This window comes from Anomalospiza imberbis, chromosome 1 (assembly GCF_031753505.1).
Source record: "Anomalospiza imberbis isolate Cuckoo-Finch-1a 21T00152 chromosome 1, ASM3175350v1, whole genome shotgun sequence".
NCBI classification, from domain to species: domain Eukaryota; kingdom Metazoa; phylum Chordata; class Aves; order Passeriformes; family Viduidae; genus Anomalospiza; species Anomalospiza imberbis.
Window position 1 is genome coordinate 127,912,770 of NC_089681.1, and position 21,950 is coordinate 127,934,719.

Here is a 21,950-nt window from a genome sequence, read left to right on the forward strand (position 1 = left end):
TGAATTTCAAAGGACAAAGAATGAACACATTAATCTTATACTTATCAATGAGTTTCCTTAGCTCAAGTTGCACGTGCTACTTTCATTTAAGAGGTCACAATTGTTTACTTGTACAGAAAAAATGTACAGCAAGGAATAAATGACTGCCACAGTTACCAGAGCTGTTTATCGCAAAATGTTCTTATCGCCATTCCCTATTAATGCATATGTAGTTGTAGGTTAGAAAGCTCTGGCCAGACAGGAATGCTTGCTTTAACTTCTCTGAATCCAGGAAAAGCAGACAATGCTAAAGTGCAGAGCTGCTTATGCTTTCTCTCAGCAATGGAATTGCCCAAGAAAAGACTCCAAAGGAAAGAGGGCAGAAGAGAGGTAGCAGAATAGACACATTTAAAAAACCCACCAACTTTCTCAAACCCTCTTATCTTCTGTGGAAAAAAAAAAACAGCTCCTCACTTCTCATAGGCCATAAATATATTCCACTTGCTCCTGTTGACTCCAGTTTAACTTATGGCAGAATCTCAGTTTTACAGAAAAAAAACATCAACTTAATTGCCTACAGGCTTCAGAAATTATGTAAAGCTTAAAAGAAAGTGATATGGGGTTCTAGATCAAAAGGTCAGCCAGAGGTCTTTAAGGTCCTGTGAAAAGCTCCTGCTGTGACATACTCTGTGAGATGCAGATTGATTTACTTCAGGTACCTCATGCCTATGTTTGGATAATCAATGTCTTGACAACTCTGTACAGACTGCTTATCCTCCCACTTGGGCCATTATAGAGCTCAGATATTATATAAATGGACTAGGTCCTTAGCAGTACCACAGTGGGACAAGTCAGACAGCTAACTGCTTCTGATGTAAATAAACATGGTTTTGAAAGGAATGGGAGACTAATTTCTTGAGTCAGATTTATCTCTAGAACCATCTTTGATAGGAACTTGGATGTGATTGTAAGGGTACAGCTGGGTATATTGCTAACAGGGCTCAAAATCTGCGTATGTATCTAACTAAGGTGATGACAATTAAAATGGTATGTCCTGTGGCAGAAAAAACAGGAGAACATTCTACCTATGAGCTCATTGTTCAGTTTCAGGGAAATATTTTAATTTTATTGAAGAAAAGCAAAACAATCTAAGCTTGGTGATATAATAAAAATCTCACTAACTCATTGTGAGCCATGATTTCTCAACACAGTGTAGAGAAACAAGTTTCATTCTAAAGACTTCAATTCTCCACATTTTCGAGAGTGTATCTATTAATTCTAGACACACAGAGGATACACTTGTTCAACCTCTTCTATCATTAATATAATCTGACAATTGAATTGAACAAAACTTCCGTTGCATGCGCCTGTGTTCTTGACGCCCAGGAGGTATGTATGGAGCACAGCACAGGGAGAATAGACCTGCCATGTTGAGTCAGAGTAAGCTAACGAGGAATTAAGAGTTCATAAGGCAGAAGTTTTTCCTGCTAGAGCTTTGAAATCTCTATCAGTAGCAGCAGCTGTTTAGGTATCAGCTTAGTTATGATTGCAAGAAAGGAGAGACTAAAGCTCAACCAACACCTTTTTCAATCTGCAAGTAAACAGTATGGATTAAGTTTTCAATATCCTACAACATAATGATTCAACAGACAGTGAGGTTAAAAATTGTTACCTACTATTCACTACTTTACCTTGTAAGACCCAGTAAACATCACTACTTATTGCTAATTTTTCCAAAAGAGGTGCAATTGAAGTGATATTGATTTTATACTGTGCAAGGGCTTCGTTGCTGCCATTGTGAATCTTGATAGACCACTGGAGAAAAAAAGAAATAAATTCAGAACATGTATGTCTGAGTACCCTTAATTAATTGATTCCCTTGCTCCATTTGTAGCTATTTTTTATTATTTCTATATAGATAGATTTCTTCAGTTTTCTGTTCAAAAGTGCTAAAAAAATTCTTTTGGACCAAGCAGCTGTCCAGACAGACAATTACATTCAATCACATCATCCAAATAAAGAGTATTTAAAATCAACTTATGTGTATATTTGACTTTTCATAAATTAAATGACAGAAGACGTTTTAATTCAAAGTCTCCTGGCTTTTCCCAGCAATGAAGTAGCAAAGCCTATCTTGCTATTGAAAAATCTTGGTCAGTTCAATCAATTCCCCTCTAGACTGACTACAGCAAGAGATGTATGCAAACAAAACCTGATGGTGGTATCAACTTCCAATATGTCCATCTGTTTTGCAGATATCCACAAAGGAAAAAAAAAAACCCAAAAAACCAAACAAGAGCCATTTTAATTTTTGGTTTAATCTTCTATAGGAAACCCCTGGGAGAATGCTATAGCCACTCAAGAATTCCTCCTAACTTTTGAAAATTATTTCCCACACTGTATGAAAAATGGAAGCAGCTTTTTTTAAAAGTGTTACTGTATCCCAACTGACTTAGTAAAAACTAAAAAAAGCAAAACCATAACAATTAGCCTAAATATAGCAAACTCTATTTATCTCAAAATAGCCACATAAAAATTTCATCGTAAGACAAGTACACTGATTAATGCATTTCCTGAAAATATTATTCAATATAAATTAATACTTCATGAAACCAAATAACATACAGCTGCTCTGAGAACTCACACTGGAAAAAAAGAAGCAGTTTCTCCCAGCAGCTAAATACTTAATTTGAAACACCAACAGTATATAATAGACAGTTAAAGCAGCACATTCCATACAACATGAAGTCAGGAATTAAGAAGCAGAGCATGGTAGTGACATTCTCAAGACAAGCTCCTTTTCCCAAAATAAGCAAGCAACTGACTTTTGTATGAGCTGAAGCTCCTCCAGCTTAGAAGACTTTACTTCTATTTACAAACTGTTATGTAGTTGACATCTTAAGACAGACATGTCCAGGCCAAAGTAGCATGACCAACCCAAGAGCTAAGTGGTGTGGTTTGACATGGAAGTGAATTTTTTTAGGAAGTTGGGTCAAACTAATCAGTGGTTAAGTTTGGATATTAGTACTTGGAGTGACTACTGAAGGTATGGATACGCTTCTGAGAACACAAGGGGTTAAAAGCAAGAACTCTTAAGAACTCGCTCTCTTTGGTTCTGGTCAGGGTGCTGTGCCGACCTCCCCTGCCCAGCTACGGGCTGGGTGGGGGAGGGGAAGCCATGTGGCCTGGTCCAGGTGAGCCGAGGGGTAGAAGGACTGGAACCGAGCCAGCTCCTGTGGATGGAAGGGTGGAGAGAAGCGGAGATGTCTTTGTCATCCCCCCCACACACAGAGAAGAGACAGAGAGTCCGGACGGCACCTGTAACTTTGCCTGCGCGGAGGAGAACAGTGGGGGGGAAGGTGCCCAGCCTTGGCCTTGGGAATCGGCTGCTGGGCAGAGATTTCAGCCGTCCAGGGAGTCTGAGCTTTTAACCCTTTCCTGAGAAATGAAAGCTTTGTAAAATATTACTCCTCTTTAATTTGAAGTAGAAGAGAGACAGTCTGGGATCCGAGATGACGGAAGAAGAAATTTTTAAGTTGGAAAGAGATGATGAAGTGGCTTGTAGCTAGACTTTTCTTGTTAGCCATAAACTGAACCAAATTCTCCTGACAGAGGCTGCACTTAGGGGGATGCGGTGGTGGGCCAAGAGACCTGTTTCAGTGATTACCAACAGAGGAATGGAGAGAACAGAGGAAAGTTGAGGAAGGTGTAGAGAGGCCCTCTGTCTTCAGAAAAGAAGAGAAGAAAAAGATCTCTGTTCTTGGACCCTCGGCCCCAGGGGGAAATGGGGGGGACTGTAGTCCCAAGATGAGATGCTGAACTGTTGTTTCTTTTAGTCCTTGGCAAAGCGTCCTTAAAAGAGCCCTATGAGCAGTCTGTCCATGCACGGTGGTGAGAGCACTGTAACATGGAGAAGAGAGTCACACTGGCAGATTTTCTCCGCACGGTTACCATGTGTAACATAGAGACACAAGGGCGGCAGTTGTGTTTCCTGGGGGGTCTGTGGCACAGGAGAGACTCCTGTCTCCCTTGATGGACTAAGGATTGATTATCTGAAGGGAAGCAACTTAATCAAGATCCTGAGTAGTGTCTCACTCTAAGTTTGTTTGGAAATTATGAGGGAGGAAGAAGAGTGTTTTAGAAGGTCTTCATCCTAGATTTAATGTTTGTAGTTTTTATAGTAGTAGTAGTTTAATAAAGTTTTTTTCTTTGTTATTAAGCTTAGGCCTGCTCTGCTCTGTTCCTGATCACATCTCACAGCAATTATTTGGAAAAGTGCATTTTCACAGGGGCGCTGGCATGGCACCAGTGTCAAACCATAACACTAAGTTAAAAGATATATAGGTAAATTTCAAAATGCAACAAAGTCCAAGAGCACATACCACTTTAATCGAGTGGCAGGTTACCACACCAGTGTTAGCTATGGTGAGGTTGCTGATATGTCTGATTTTTGAAGCTTTTATTTTTTTCGAATCCCTTAAAATAGAGGATGTTTATCTTTGTTCAACTCTAGATAACCATATTTGTATAAATATACTAGTGTTAAAAACAGCAGAGCCTCCCCTGCATATTGTTAGTTTCTATCTCCTGCTGTCCACAAAAGGCAATATATACATATGAGTAAAGGGAATTATTTAGCTAAGTGTACTGTAGTTTTGCAATCTGACCTTCTGCATGCCAGAACATTATCCATATATAATGGCATTTTCTATATGGAATACAATGACTCATCCTAGTAATAAATGCTACAGTCTCAGACTGAGAAAATATATTCTAGGCTTACTACAGTTCCTAAAGCTCAAATATTTATGTGGATTCTACAGAGGAAGGGAACTTAAGGGTTCACCTAAAGGAAAAGGAATTTTTGACACCTCAGGAAATGTGTGGAGTGCTACATACAGACATGACCTCCTCTTAAAACTGAGGGAGTTCATCCTTAGATGGGCATGCCCACAAGTTTCCAGCTTGGTGAAGTGCCTCAGCCGTCTCTAAAACAAACTGTGTTTGAAGGACTTTGTTTTAAATGCAACACATTTTCCCCCCTTTACATTTCAGCTCCTATGAAAACAAATTAGCTAATTCTTTCCAAATTCCAATTCCCAATATTTGGAAGTAAGGGACATTAAATGTGGAAATAATGAGATGATTCTTTGTTTGATTTGACTTTGTTATTAGAACAGACTAATTAAGGGGGCCTGCTGAATTCCATCCCTGGAAGTTTTAAAGAATTGGTTGACTCCTGCAAAGTGCAACACAGGTAGAAATGTCCTGCCTGGTGGTAAACTGATGGGTTAGGACACCTCTTCTGGTACTTGGCAGCCCTGTTTTCTGTGATGCTGCAATGCATATCAGTGGTGGAATCTTCCAGTACAACAAGACTCCAGAACTCCAACCTCTTTAGCTGTTGGATTAGCCATGTAAAATTATGACTTTTACCCATATATATATACATATATATGTATATAAAAGAAATATGTGTGTGAAAGAGGCCATCCCAAATTGGGTCATACTCAAAACTAGAATTTTGTGACTGAAAAAGGTGTATTAAAAATACACTTCAGTTAGTATGCAAATACTTGATTTAACTTTTAAAATTAATAATCTGCTTTTAACTAAATCCACTTTATTAGCTAGGTTAAATCAAATTAATGCTTATTAACCAGTATTGCTGACAAAAAGCAAGTACTGTCCATTACACAGGTATAATAAAGTATACCTGATATTTTAAAACTTTTTGTAACAGCAAATTCACTGAGAATAGATATTTTACTCTAAACTGTGTTTAACAACTTGATCATGTAACCAACTTGAGAACATTAAAGTTATGCTACAAGAACTTCCTTCTTCACTAAAATCCCTTATATATGTATAACTTACCGTGGCAGCTCCTACTACAATTATATGAGGTTTTGCTACAGAACCCTATGAAACAAAAAAAAGGAATTAACTTTAAAATATTCGTAAATTATACTTATTATTAAGACTCATATCTTCATTAACTGTGACTCACGTGCCCATCAGCTAATGGCTACAAAAGAGTAGATTGCAGATATATGCAGAAAGCATACACCTTATATATGCAAGATACCTGAGTTTTCACGTAACAGAATCTACATAACCATGAAGTATCAAAAAGCATCTCTAATCCTGATCAATTTAGCAGCATAAGCTCTCTGTAAAATCTATTTAAACATCTTCTTCTAAGGTCAAGTAAACTGTAGATCACGCTATCGAACTTTTTATCTCAGTCTCAGCATTGTCAAACATCTGCACTGACCATTGTCACCCCAGAGGCATTTGACAGCTCTGTGTAGGACAAGGACAAGGGCCAGTGTACTCAAACAAAAGAGCACAAGGAAACAAATAGTCCTCAGTACCAGTTTTATCCCAGCACAGCAAGGAAAACCAGCAGCTCTTAATTTCTGTAGAAACCACAGAAAAAGAAAACCAAATGATAACTTCAGCTATCCTGATGGAAAGTGTTGTGCAAGAATGATCAACAGGATAGCAAAATAATAACTGTGAGCTACTCCTAAATAACTCCAGGCTATTAAAAGGTCAACAAAGGAAGAAACAGGAAAAAATTAGTTGGCAATCTGTAAATGTATTACTTGTTGTCAGAGTTATGCACAGAATAACATGACAGCCTGCCCCATAACTGAAACACATGAATTAATTAGTATGCTAATTGAGGGAGATATTGAAAACAAGTAAAATCAAAGAATTCTTGACTTTGAAAATTACCTTTGCCCTTCACTCTGAAACACTCAAATTAACATATATACAAAATCATAGAATCATAGTATATCACAAGTTGGAATGGACCCATAAGGATTAAAATATTTGTTCACATTAAAGTGGAGTCATTGCAGCCAAAGAGGAAGTAAAATGCCAAACCAGACTGAAATTCTTTTAGCTTTTAATAGGATTAATGAACCCACTCCTATGAAGTAGGGTTTTTCTAGTTTGCTTAGGGGTTTTTAAGGTCCAAGTGATGCCATCCTTGGAAGACCAGGAGATACCCAGAAACATGTACAGCAGTAAACATCCCCTTTTCACCATTCTAAAGTCAAATTATAGATCTCTTAAAACAAACCTCAGTCCAAGATTTGATACGTTGCCTCATAGAGCCATTAACTTCTGGGTACCACAGAAAATCCTGTAAGTAAAAGGCAGAGTTACTCTGCAAGCTCAAAAGACAATCAGTAGACTAAAACCAAAAAATGCAAAAAACCAAACTAATTACCATCAATTCAACTGTAAAGGAAAAACATTTGGCTCAGAGTGTGATTTCCTTACAGTTAGCATGAATAGCCTGGTATCTTACTCCAACATAGAAAACAGAAAGCAAAGAAAAAAAAAGAAGAAGCCAACAAATCCACAAAAATTTTCCCTCATAAAATCCAAATTTTTATTTGTAGTTCAGGAGTTGGAATTTCACCAAGAAAGTATTTTTTTAATGTCCATCATATGAGATGTCCTTGGGTTTCTACTGCAATCAGGGATAAATCCACATAAGGTCACATCTATAACTTATTAGAACTTGCTTTTTGCTCAGTTTTCCACATCCTTACTAGCAGATTTTCTTTGTTTCAAAGCTTAAAATAATTGATAGCATGAAATAATAATTTTCAAACAAAATAAAAACCTAACAATTCTTTTAGATGGCTGGAGCAGTGCTCAGCTTTCATCTAGAAGGACAGTCTAGACTAGTGCTTTTATGTCTCCCAGGGAAAGCCATGACTTCCTAGCTTTAGTTACTCCTCAGGACAGCACTATTGAATAGTAGAAAAATACATGTTGAAGGGAAATGGCAGGGACTACACATGCAGAAACTATAGTGAGGAAACTTTGTAACAAAATGCTGAAACACTATCAGCACAGAGGAAATCTTTATCTTCCACTCCTCTGGATTTTTACATTTTGGTAGTTCACTTGAGTACTGTCAATTCGTTATTTGGCTGTGGAACCTGTGAGCAATCATGCAGTCCTCCACAGTGGCTGAAGGACAGAAGAGCTACTGTGATGAGTAGAAAGGGTAAAATTAAACTCTCCACTTGTTCCCAGTAATCTTCTCTTCTGATAGTCAAGTATTTTCCACATTTGGATTATTGGGTCACAGCCAGTCTGAATACGGAAATTGAGCTACCATGCCAATAATGTCAAAGAGCAACACTGCATCAAAACACGGAAGCAGCAGACTGGGAATATATTAACTATCAGACATCTCCCAAAAGCCCAGACCTGCCATCTCAAATCTTGGTGGTGAAGGAGTTTTGAAGGTATGACTCTGTCAGCCCAACCCTCTGTCAGGCTAGTAAGTGGCACTGCATCAGCCCCCTCCTCCTGCCTTGTGTTCTGTCCCATCTTTTCTAGCATTCAGAGGATGAACCACATCAGACATAAATTAAAAGGAATCCTACAAAGTAACTTTTTGGCTGAATTGACTCCTGAAACAACCCACTCCACAGCTTACCTGTGCTAGTTACAGCACAAACACAGGAACATACTGCGAGGGCCAACTGAGCAGGTCAGCACATGCTTAAATTACTATGGGCTTACCACCATAAAATGTTATTCGTTACCCTAAATCTTAACCATGTACACAAACAAGTACTGAAAACCCACATTCAGACAACTCAGCAAACACACTGCTGCTTTGGTTTTGGTGAATAGAGAATGAGTTTTCTTCAGGGCATAAATAAATACATGACTAGCACAATGCCAGCACTGCTGACAGCTGTCATGTGAAGCAAAGAAAACTATTGAGGACAGCATCTCCATTGCCACGGCAGGGGAGAACAGAGTCCTTCAGAAAAACTAGACTCAAGTACTTAAGTACTTTCTTTTTTTTAAATATCCACATTATAATCAACATTGTACTTATTTCTCCATGCAAAAACAGCGGAAGGAATACTTGTTGGAATAGCATAGAAAACTCAATGGCAATTAAAAATTACCAATCCAAAGAGACTCAGATATATATTTTTACAGCATGAAAAGAGTAAACTTCCCGGCAAAGGGTATGCTTGGAAAGGCCAAATTGTAAGATCTGAAAAAAATTATACACAGTTCCAGAGCTTATGCCCAAAACTAAGCCACAATACAAGTACTCCATGCCAAATTCTCTTAAAATATATGTTAAGTGTGTTAAGATGCACTGTGAAACATCTGTGAAATATTTATAAAGAATGTCTATTCTCTTAACCTTCTTTTAACTTTTCAGCTCTGACAGCATTTTCAATTATATTGTATGAAATAATAACATGATTATGGTTTATAATTTAACACTAGATAAAAACTTACCACTTTAATTGAAGCTGATTTATCTTCAAATGGGATATTTCCATGCTGTCAAAAAAACCCCACACAATAAAAACAAATTAAGAAAAACATTCAGAAAGAAAACAAAATATTTACATACCTATGCTAACTTGCAATATTTCTCTTCAGTGGAAAGGATTTTTCTTGTATAAACTTGTCAGCGTACTCACGCAAAATATTTATGTTGCTTTCTTGATAAAACAAGCTACTAAAATAAACTGTTATTTTTCCTGGAAGCAATCTAGCCAACAAAGTCTGAAATGCTTTCTGCTCACTCTGTTACAAAGGTATCAAATGTTTTCCTAAATTTAGCCTCCCAACATAAGAAAAACTTATGACTTTTCCTCTTTCTTTTCTTTTCTTATACTGCCTTTTTCCAGCCTTTTCATCTGCCCATGTCCTTTACACAAAACAGCCAACACAGTTTTAATTAAAAAATAAAAGAAAATAATCTCAGGCAGAAATAAATTTTCTGAGGCATTATTAAATTTTCTGAGCAAAAATTGTAAGAAACCAGAAAGGAAGGAGTCAGATATGCATACACAATACTCCTTCAAAATTCTAAAATACAGTATTAATTTTGGTACTGGTCCGTAAGAACAAGTGTACTTCTCTTTTTCAAACTGAGATCTTGATTTCAATAACACTTGACAAAAAATACTCTCAACTCAAAATCCATTACAGCACTTTATCACCGCACCATTACTTTTGGGCAGCATGAGTGACCTAACCAATTGACCCAATTGAAAACCAGAGTTCTTAGATCAGTCAAACATCTTGTTTTGACAGAAGGAAGTGATTGTATGCTGCATGCTGGAGAAGCTGCCAGCTTACACTTCTAAGTGTCAGAATTACTAAATAATTGACAAATCTGATGTACTGTTGAAAGGTGTCTTTTCCATCACGTATGTACATCTATCTATGAAGACATGTGCCAAGAAGTATCATATAGAAAAAGAAATCAGCATTCTGTTCAACAAATGATACACCTAAATCCTTTCTTCCTCCTTCCGCCTGGCTGCAGTTTACATACTTCACATTATAAAATTCAGACAGCTCTTCATCAGGGATCAAAAAGAAGATACCATCTGAAGATATTTTTAGTTTAAGCTTCAAGTTAGACCTGGAAATCTGTCATTGCCCCAAGGATTTTTATTAACAGATTAGATCAGCAATTTAACTGACATTTTAAATGACAAATTAGAAGGCATGAATTACTACTATTTAAAAACACACAAAGGTGCAATAATTTTCTCATCAAGAAACCAAATACAAAGCATAGATTGCTATGAGACAAGTCACTGTCATTAATTTATTCCCAGGCTGCTGCAAGCTTTCTCTTGAGCTTCCAGTTCTCTTCTCAGATCGCAATTATCTCATGTGTACCCAAACAATTATTTTGGTCTAATCTTGTTCTTCTTCTAAAGACCTTTCTGTGCTTTTCCTTTCATATGGCTAGGCCAGCAATATATAATTTGCTTTTTTGAAGGTCAGACAAGATTTATGAAGTAAATTGGGAAGAAAGAAACAAAAAAAAAAATCAATCACCAAAACAAGCTATCTCACCTTAATTCCCTCTTCTTTGACTTGAGGATTTATCAGTTTTATGAAAGAATAGAACAGCTGTCGAATTCTAGAATCTCCTATAAACACAACATGTTTGTCTATGAGGCAATTTTTTGCTTCACTGTAAAACAAAACAGCAACATTACAGAAAATATGGACCTTAGAAATAAGTATTGTCAAAATCTACAGAGCTATATAGATAATTCTAAACATTGTATCTAGCTCTAAGGCATGATTAATTTTTTTTAAACATGCCAAATTAATAAACAGTTTATTGCAATTTACATAGAATTGAAAATGAACTCTCCTACTAATGTGATTAGGGAAATAACTAAGCAGATTTTCCTATTATGTGTGCTACAAATACAGTTGTTTCAAAATGGTAATATACAGCATAACTCTAAAAAAAAAAAGTTCTCTTACTAGGAAGTGAAAAAAATGATAGGCAATTTTATTTGGGAAATTTCTACTTGCAATTTGACATGTAAGGTCAGCAATCTGAGAGTGACACATTGCAGCCTCATGTGGTTCTCCATAACTTGTGCCAGTACCTCCATCACCAGCACTTATTTGTATTTTTATACAGAAATACAACTATGGTAAACACTGCAGACACACAGATAAAGTACTTGGAAAAGACTTCTTTCTCCTAGATGTTGTATATTTTGAAAGCCTAGAGAATCAGACATAAAGTGAACAATAGATGACACTATTACTACAATTACAGCAACTACTACAGCTGCAGTCAAACAACAATGACTCCTTTCCAGATGAACAGAAGACATGAGTTTCCTTACCTATTTTTATACTTATGCATCATACAACTGTGAGGTTGCCATACTTTTTCTCCAAGAAATCTCCCACTGGACAGAAGATACTCACATGTATCACCACCTTTGAAATGTTATATTAAGATTAGAATTCAGACACATGAAATGTAAAACATAGCCCTGTTGCTATTATAAAAAATAATTTGATATCTGAAAAACAGAAATTGAAATAATCAATAGCACCAAACAAATTTAACTGATTGTAAATACATCTTGTACAAGTTTCTGCAAGTTGCCTTCTCATTCATTACACAATACTGTTGAGTAAATCCCACCCCATCCACAAAATGTAAGTGATCCCACTTCTGCTGTCAGAAAGATGTTGTGACTTAGAATGGCATTTCCTTTAAGAGACACCAATCCACTCTGCCATCTACTAACCCGAATACACTAATATGAAATTAAAGAATACAACTGTTGAATTAAGTAATCTACACAGAATCACCATGCACAACATCTTGTATAGAACACAAAACTCATCACAAGGTTTGCAAGACAGTCTGTTACATCTCCCTGTTTAAGACATACAGTCATGTGGTCACCTTAGAATAGATGATATGGGTTAATACACAAAAAAAAGAATGCCAAACATTGATATATCAATTTGCTGATCATTCTGAATTACACTTATCTCTTCAGTCAATCCAGTCAATAAGCTTTATGCTAATTAAGATTAATCACTTTACAGGTGCTAATGTTCCAGGTCATGTTAAATTTCAAATATCTCAGTTATGAAATCAGTGTCTGTTATCTTCCCAACTCCATGTCATATTCTGCTGCTTTATAACTGAACACAACTGAACCCATTCACTGCAAGAGAAGTTGCTCTCCAACATTTTTGTCATACTTGGCATTTCTGAGCACTGACAAACAGGGAAATGGTTGTGAATGAAATGGTAGGGACTTTTTCTAGCTTGTGCAGAAACAATGTACCACTGCCCCTACCTAATACTTTCTGTGAAACCTTCACTTTATTAAATTCAATTCATACCTTGGTTTACAAGCAACACAATTTCTCTGATTCTTAAACTTGCAAACTCATGCAAACTATAGTTTCAAGTAAGTTGCATAAAAAATGAAACGGTCAGGAATAATAAAAAACCTACCTAATCAAAAGCAACATGAATTTGATAATGAGGTGGTTTAGAGTTATTACTGATATTAAGTCTTCCACTTTGCAGATGATAACAACTAGGAAATGTATGAAAATGATGTAAGAGTGAACTTCGTAAAAGAATATCCACCACTAATCAGACTCGCTCTGACATCCATTAACTTGCTGAGCAAGATGTGTAAGAAAATCAGGACAGTTATTCATGGTCAGACCAATGGTCAGTCTAGCCTAGTATTCCGTCTCCAACAGGGGCAAAAAGCAGATGCTCAGAGATAAATAAGCAGAGGGCAAATAAACATTATATTCTTGCCTAACATTCTCCCAACTATGTTCATTCCAAGGATTTACTGAAATGGACATGCAGTCTTCAAGTTCTTCGCACCCACAGAATCCCTCTAGTTTTCTATATCCAGAGCTGATGCTTGAAGAATCATCTGCCTTTATGTGAAATATGGTTTCTACTAGATTTACTTGGGGCACTCCCTGGTTCTTCAATGGGACAAGGCAGTTTGGACTTATGTCTGTCATGATTTGTAGACCACTATCACTTCTTTCTTAATCAAGTTTTCAAGACTGGAGGATGTCCTTACATAGAGGTAATGACCCAAGCTCAGTACCTCTGTACTCCATGGCACTCCCTCCACAATAACTGCCCATAAATAGATCAACCCTTCATCCTACAGTACCTTCACTGAAGTAACATTCCCAACATCACACACTGTATACATTTCAAACACAGAGACAACATTGCATGTCAAGACGTTATGCCTTCTTTCCCAGCTCCAGGTACTGATTATCTTACTACTGCCCTGAGCAATATTAGAAAGCTCCTGAAACTCATTCAGTCTATTACTGAAGTTTGGTATCTTCCTTTAAACATAGTTGTAGAAAATAAGGGGAGAAGATGAAGCAGGGGAATAAAACAAAACTGAAACAACAGCCAAGAAAGTAAAGAGGAGGTTACAAACCAGACAGTGCCTCCAGAAAAGCTCAAATCTGGATTTAGCAGGTGAAATAGCAGCCAAAGAACTATGCTCATTTTAATACACCACAACTTCTTCTTAACCATCAATGAGATCTTAAAATAATAATAAAAAAAGAAAAAAAACAAAAAACCCAACCAAAAAAGCCAACCCAAAACCCAAGAAAAAGAATTCCAAGTACCACTGTATACACAAACCAGACCATTCTTTTTAAACTCTTTCTTTGTGTAAATTATCCTCCCAACACATTTTTATGCTTACTTAGATATACATTATAGTTATACAAAGTGTATAATTTTTCTGAATTTTTTAATGTTCATTATTCTAATTTATCACTCCTCAAAATCATGGTTATTCAATTGAAATGGTGAAATCTCAAAGTCTCCATTGAGCACCAGAGCAGACTACATTTCACAAAGCTTTCTCTAAAATACATACTCTCAAAGAGCTGGAAATTCAATTGTTCTCTATTATTCAAAGTAAAAAATGTAGTTTTAAACAGAGTGTAATATTGTTGATTTTAGGAATGCAAAATTTTAAATAAATTCTTATTTCCAAAAAGGATTAGGACTGTACCTTTGAAATATAACAACTGAAAAATACAAAGCATTAACTTCACTGGATAGTATGTAAACATTCAACCCACTTAACTCTTCCCAAATTAAAGACAGACAGTACATTCTCTTTATTCACGTTCTTTTGTAAAAAATGTAGGTGACCCCTAAATAAAACAGTCTTCCTGAACATAAATCTGACCTTCCACAACCTCAGTTCAACATTTTTTCAAACAAGTAAATTTTATGCAGGCAAGTTTGACTGGAAGTACACTGGGCTGCTCCTATCTATAATACGTACCTGCATGGCTGTGGCCAAAATTAGCTAAAACCTTTACATGTAATGACAATCAGACAGGAAAGTATAAAAGGGGAAGTATAAAACCACAACAAACACAGCACTCACTTACGTGACACAGCCTGGCTTTCACAGCCTGGCAACTTTGAACCCATTCACAGCCCTACCTCATACACCCTCTGGAAATCAAGAGAGCCCTTTTTGGGATATTTTGATATAAAAATCTTGGTGTAAAATGTCTTATGTGTAAAAGAAAGTGCTTTCTTGTGATCATTTAAAAATGTATTACCTCATTTCATTTGTCAGTTGATACTTTTTGTGTTATGGCACAGTAAAAATCAATTTACTTTCCCTCAATAATTCCTAACATTTGAGAACATTAAGAAGTTACTAGGTTTCTGTCCAGGCTACAGAATTTTAGTACATTATTTCTCATAGAGAATCTGTTTTATTCTTTTGCCATTTATGTTGCTCTTTTGTACACACTTTCCAAGTTCTATTATACCACTACTAAGAGTGGGTGACCAACACCACTGAGAAAAGTGAGGTGCCAGTGTGCTTTAGCTGTGCACTGTCAGTGAAAACCTCTGGTTTTCTCATTACTTGTCAGAACTATTGTGGCATTTGCTGAATTTCAACTGTTTGATATCAATACAGGTTTGCAAAATTATCTCTTCAATTAAAGCACCTCTGCTTTTATCTATCCTAAATATTAATCTGCTGTAATTTTTCCACCTTCCTTTTCTAAACTTCTCTTTTGAACATTTTATGTTCACAGAAGCCCAAACTGGTAAGTCTGTTTTCACTATGACTCCATGTCCTCCTACCTTTAAAACACTTATGGGGAAACCTTTCTCTTACCCTTTAATTGCTTCAAGAAACTAAAAGCCTTAGGTGAAAAAACTTGAAAGGTTTCTATCAATTCATACTGACTAATATAAAGTTACATAAAGGCCAGCAGATTATCACCATTTTGCAATCTGAGACTCATCCCCCTCACTAACTCTCACAGAATATACTGAAATTATGCATATTTTATTCTCCTTGTAACCTGCTTGATATGTCAGTCCCCATTTGCTTAGTCTTGCAATCCCTCTTTAAAAATCTGCCACCCTCCTTCCGTCTAGTTTTGTGACTCTTTTGTGCCTTAAGGAACACCACACAACAGGCAAGTTCAATTACCTCATGCTTGATCTACTCTAGAATTCAGTAAATGCTTCCAAGTCTTCCAATTTAATACTAGTCAGTTTATCTGACTTACCGTAGAGGGAATTTAAACATAAAGATCCCTACCCCTTTTTCCATTTCCACAATGAACTACCTCGATCAGCCTTGAGTGCTTAATGCTGGCAGCCAAGTGGTAGAACACGACACCAGTTGTGCTACAACAGAGCCGCGGTCATCTCCCTACAGATCAACTTTTCCCTTTACCCACAAAAACATACCACATTTTTCAGCGTGACACAGAAACAAGTAAATATATCCTTCAGCGACTGCATTTGCATTTAGGGATCATGCCAAGTTTCTCTGCTTCAGGGCCAAAACAACCCTAGCGAGGAGGAACGAGCAGAGCTCCCAGCGCCCCGTAACCGAGGTGCGCCCGTGCGCAGCCGGGCACGGCCACAGCGACACAAGCCCGCTCGGTGCCCGGAGCTTGTCCACGGCCACCGACAACACGTCAAGCCAAAAGCTCTTTACTGCGCTTCATCCACCAAAGCGGCCGGTTTCGTTATGTTTGAGGCGATGCTTCAACGAGTGAAACAATATATACCAGGTCTCGTACCAATTAAGTCTTTAACCACTAATTGCCAGGTAATGAGCCATTAATCACGCCGTACGGAAACAAGTGACAGGGAAGAAGTCACCCTCTACCCCTGCAGCTTCACCTGCCGCAGGCCGGGCCCCAGGAGCTGCGGCGAGCTCTCAGTGCAAACACCGCATAGCCACAGCCCCGCCAGCCTCGCTCGCCCCCCTCACTCCGCGGGGCCTCGCCCGACCGGCGGGGCCTGCGGCGACCCCCAGGCCGGGCCCGCGGGGCCCCGCGGGCCGCGTCCCCACTGTCTCCCAGGGTCGCGTCCCTCGGCAGTCAGCGACCCGCCGCGTCACGCTGCCCAGACCGCCGCGGCTGCCCCGGGCGGAGGGACCCTCAGCCCTCCCTACACGGCCGCGGTTCCCGAGCTCCGCCGGGGCTCCGCCTCCCCTGCCCGGCAGCAGCGGTCCCCCGCGGAGCGCCCGCGGCCGCCCCCTCACCTCGGTAGCGGCGGGAGGCGGCGTGGCAGGCGGTGAGGAGCAGGACGGCGCCCAGCGCCAGCGCCTTGGCGCTCCTCACGCTGAAGTAGTAGTTGATCTCCCGCTTGCCCCCGGTGTAGGCCAGCGCCGCCATCTTGGCTCCTCCATGACAACAGCGTGCGATGGGGCGGGCGGGCGCGGCGGGGCAGCACTGGGTCCCCGCCGCCGGCCAACGCGGACCCCGCCGCTGCTGCCGTCCTCGCCGCCGCGGCCGACAGCAGCCCCACGCCCCCCGGCCCACGGGGCGGAGCCGGCGCCCCTCCCGAGGTGCAGCCGCTTCCCCTCGGCCGCCAGCGGGCGGCCCCAGCGTTCGCCTCCCCGCCCCGCGGCGCCGTGGGGATGCGGTGGCTCCCGGTGGATTCAACGGGATCCCACAGCGCTCGGCCCGAGCCCCGCAGCTGAGGGGGCGCCGGCGAGGCGGAGACCCCCTGGCGACTGTGCTCCGTGAATGGGGAGCTGGGCGAGGGCCTGTGCCGCACACGGTCCATATCGGGCACTGGACAGTGAGGGCTTCGTTCCAAATAAAGCGATTTTTAAACACTTGTCACTCTTCTGTTGACAAGGTCATTGCAGGCTGGGAGACGCTTTCTCCCTCTGAACGCGGGTAACAGAACAAGCAAGCTGACACACAGAATCACAGAATCAGTTAGGTTGGAAAAGACCTCTGGGATCATCGAGTCCAACCTGTGACCGAACACCACCATGCCAACTGGACCATGGCACTGAGTTTAAGGAAAGACATGCAGTCTTTCCTAAACACCTCCAGGGATGGTGACTCCACCACCTCCCGGGCAGCCCATAACCCCCTTTTCTCTGAAGATATTCTTCCCACTGTTCAACCTAAATCAACCGTGGTACATCTTAAGACTCTGCCCTCTCATCCTATGGCTATTTGCCTGGGAGAAGAGGCCGACTCCCATAGATTTACCTGGGTTTGGGGGATGCATGCAATGATTGCTGAAATCAAACCTTGCTAAGATTTACAAAGGGAAATTCTGCTTCTCCACAAGCAGCTACCCGAGTTGGGCAGGAAATCTGGGCTCCGAATCGAGTCCCTCATCAGTGGTGGGGCTGGGAAGCTGCCACCAAACTTTGCAGGCCCGGAGCAGGACAGGCTGTCACAGGAAAGATATTTCCACAAAATAAAGTAACCATATATAAACCGTATAAACAAATATAAAACTTAGGAAATGTGCGCAGTATGTAGTCGTATAATGTAACGTATGTACAAAATTTGAGTTCTAAGCATTATTTTGATGTATGCCGTTACTCTATATTCAATGTATATCCCATTTATATCCAACCAATGCCAACATATAGTCTATACTTCTATTCAAGTCTGTCTGTTGATTCATTCACTTTTTCAGTATTCTTTTTACATAATAAAAACACTTGACTATTTTAAAGTGCTCAGGTTTATTCTCTCAGGGAATGAGAGAGAAAAATGGTGCCATGTATACAGATGGGTAGTTACCTGGTTATGTTTTTCCAGAAATACTCCAACAAAACCAAACTAAAACAATGACAACAACAAAAATCCTGACATACCAACTCCCCAGTTCTGGTTGTAGTAGGGATTCTTTTACTCCATAAATGAAAAATTCTCATTGATGTATTATTTTTTTCTCATGCCTCATTCAAAACCCAGGAATTTTCACAGCATTCTTACTGTGAACAAACTTAATTGTTAAAGTTTGTTTAAATTGTTGAAATATTCGTGCTTATTCCTGTTAACAGTGCTTATTCCTGTTAGTTTCTAAAGTGCGAAATGCAACTTAAACACTTTTAAACATATTCTCTAGTTAGAATATTTTGTAGCTTTTTGCATTGTTGCTCATTAATGATTCTTTACAGTCTTATGAAATACACCTTTCCTGTAGTCATTGAGGACCACAGATACTCTTCTTCATCTATTTATATAACATTTGTTCATGAACAAGTGAGACTTTTCATCCAGCCAAAACATATTTACTTTAGCCTGTCTCATTCTGCAATGTAAATATGTCAAGTTTGAGGGCTATGTGGCAAGTCTGCGGGGTCCATTTATGACCATGAGTGCAGCTCCTCAAAACTTATTCAAATTACTGCTGTTACTATAAGCAGTGTAGATGCAGAAAGCATGGGGTTCTGCCAGAGCTCCTGGGGTGTTGACTCAACTTCTCAGTTAGGGTGGCTATAATGCTTAAGCAGGGAAATTAGATATATTATTTTATTCTCAAAATCAAAAAATTAATTCAAGTTTCCACAACAAGGTTGTCTCTCAGGAGAATTTCTGGGATCTTCAACTAAATCATCTTCTTTCTCTAAAAGAGCTGCAGGAACTAAAATTCTGTCAAAACAACCATACTTCTGTTTATATATATCAGAAAATTACAACCCTTTGAAATAGCAATTCTGTCCTGCAGCCTTTGGAGGGCTCTTTCAGATCTGCTGCCTGCTGCTGGAAGTCCCTGGGCATTCCTCACTTGCCATGAAGACCTAACACTGATCTTTAGTAATTCCTGAATTACTAAAACTGAAAACTCCATGTGTGGATTTCAACTGTGTTATTTTAGGACTGTACAAATACATGCTGGTACTGTTGCAGGTTGAGTTTCTTAATTAAGATAATCCCCCTGTGTATATTAAATATTTATGTGGGTTTTAGCAAGATATCTGCTTTTGCTTCCGTGCTTCTTTGGAGACATTTCTTAGGAGTTTGAAAATTGAGATCCCCTTCATTCAGTCAGAAGTTTTTGGCTGAAGTGCTGTGAGTTAGGAAGTGGTTTGCCATGTGGTCTCACTTCTAACAGGTTCCTCCTTGTTTTTCACAAGGTAATTGAATTCGGCATCATGACATATACCTAAGTAGTTCACACCAAAACCACTATATATAAAATGCTTTATAGAAAAGGCTAATTAGGGATCGCAAAGTACCCTATAAAACCAACTCCAGACATGAACTATTATTAGCTAGAAGCAGCTTTGTAAATCGTGTACCTTCTTTGTTTTCTGTGTGCTGATCAACTTAGTGTGCTGAAAGTAAACCAGAAGGCTGCTAGCCCTTCTGATCAGTCAAACCTCAGCTTTGGTTCGCAACTGCTACAGTTTCCTGTTGGCTTTATGCTTGCTCTGCTGGAAGCATCAAGGTCCATCAGTGGGATGGGAACACTTAGAGCAGCCACAGAGAGAAGACCCAGAGAAGAGAAAAGTATTTCCTTTGAGAGGCAGAGGAGATATGACACTGCTGTGCACATGGGAAAATGTGTATGAATATTAAAAGTAAAATGCCTCTGGAAGAATTTTAAATACCTATTTTCTACAGGGGTAGCCTTGGGTTAACTGGATTAATTATTTTCATAAGAGGCTGTGGTGTTTTATATGGTCACTAAAGACTGATGCTGTCATTACTGTTGTTTTTGGCTGCTCTATTTCCTCTATGAATCAATCTAATAACAGTCAGGAATTAAGGGGTTCATCCCACCTAATTCCACTCACTCATAGAGAACCAATCTATTTTAAACTAATCACCCTCCCTCTGCAGAACTGAGAGGGCACATAAGGTGGTAATTTACTTGTAAGTTGGAATAAGGTGAATGACTAACCATGAAGAATGTTGACTTTCTGTTCAATTTAGAAAATAAATTTAAATTGGACAGATGTCATTTACACAGGTGTAATTTAGATGAGGTAATTCTTCTTTCAATGCTTCCCGACTTTGCTTGGCAGGCTCAGCATAAATGGAAGGAGAACTTTGTGCCACGGGTCAAACCTGGCATGCACGTATGAGTTTGCTGATAAACTGAGTTCACAGGAGATGTCCTTTTTTTCCTGTTTTCAGTATTACAACCATGTGTAGCTTCTCAAGTTGGAGCTACTGTTCTCAGGCAAAGGCACAATGTAATCACAAGGACTGGGAGCATGTAAGAAGATGAATTGGCTACTGTAGTATAAAGTCAGATGTAACAGAGAGCTGACATTTAAATATTCTCAGAGGAATAGTAGGGTATTCTCATGTGATATTTTCTCCTTTGAGTTTGTGTATGTTTATAAGAGTGTAATTAATTTTTCACAAGTATATATAGCAAGGAATATAAGCACCAGAGCTAGAAAAAAATATTATCACTTACCTCTAATCTTGAAGTTTCATAGGGGAAATGATCATATGTTCATAAGGAACATACTGTTTGTTATATAATAAGTAGAATATTCCTTACATTAACTTACAGGTTAAGTGTTGACTAATTAATTAGTAGGGTCTGCCATATCCCAAACCATATAATTTCTTAATTTCAATGGTGCAGCATTGCTAGATTGCTCTGGTCAAATTGTAATTCCAGAAATAAAGCTACATTTCCAATGGATTCCTGGGTGGTGTAGTACTTTCAGTTATACAGCTTTTGCCTGGCAGCTTTTGGGTACCTGCCAAATGATGGCATCTTAGGCATCAGACATTTTAATTGCTGGGTTCTCAGCCTCATAATGATAATCAGTTTTTCCCTAAGAATCAAGTTTCTATGTGGCATATGTATGCATGGTAGCCACCTATTGCAAATATTTGATTGCATTAAATGGAGTACAAAGTGTAAGAAGTCTTTTTCTTAGTGGACTTGTTCAATCAAGCAGTGTAGCCTGAGTACTGAATTTGTAGCCAAATGCTGAAACAAATATTTTTGTTTTGCTGAAACAGCCCTCAAACCTGTAAGATCCTGGAAATTCTATCAGCAATTACTGCTTTTACAGATTTCTAATTTTGTAACAGTTATAGAAACGGTTTCTCAATAGTCTGTACTAAAATCAGACTGATATTAAGAGAAGTAATTATGAAATCACATGTACAAAGGCCATATTTAGCTTTATCACTAAGAGATAAATACATCTGCTGTTCTATAACTTGTGGCTTAATAATATTTTCATTTCAGGCTTCTGTGGTCTGAAATAAAGATGGATCAGATGAAGACAGGAAAGGAAAATGGGCAGATAGCAAATATTTAAGTCATCTGTCCCCTTTAATTAAGGACAGTCAAGGGGCCA

General features: G+C 38.9%; 1 protein-coding gene across 2 annotated transcripts in view; it reads right to left on the reverse strand.

Moving 5' to 3' along the window:
• CASD1 (CAS1 domain containing 1) overlaps positions 1–17,344 on the reverse strand; it is a 28,633-nt gene extending 11,289 nt beyond the window's left edge. Inside the window, exons 1-7 of one of the 2 annotated variants that reach the window (XM_068210833.1) lie at positions 16,899–17,344; positions 11,667–11,763; positions 10,870–10,990; positions 9,286–9,330; positions 7,076–7,138; positions 5,857–5,901; positions 1,671–1,794 (exon numbers count right to left, since the gene is read on the reverse strand). In XM_068210833.1, coding sequence (XP_068066934.1) covers positions 1,671–1,794; positions 5,857–5,901; positions 7,076–7,138; positions 9,286–9,330; positions 10,870–10,990; positions 11,667–11,763; positions 16,899–17,031 — 628 coding nt within the window. In that variant the 5' untranslated portion in view covers positions 17,032–17,344. Of the gene's footprint in view, positions 1–1,670; positions 1,795–5,856; positions 5,902–7,075; positions 7,139–9,285; positions 9,331–10,869; positions 10,991–11,666; positions 11,764–16,093; positions 16,199–16,898 lie in introns of those variants that run through there. The other variant, XM_068210834.1, reaches the window with a different exon arrangement.
• Positions 17,345–21,950: the final 4,606 nt, after the last annotated feature.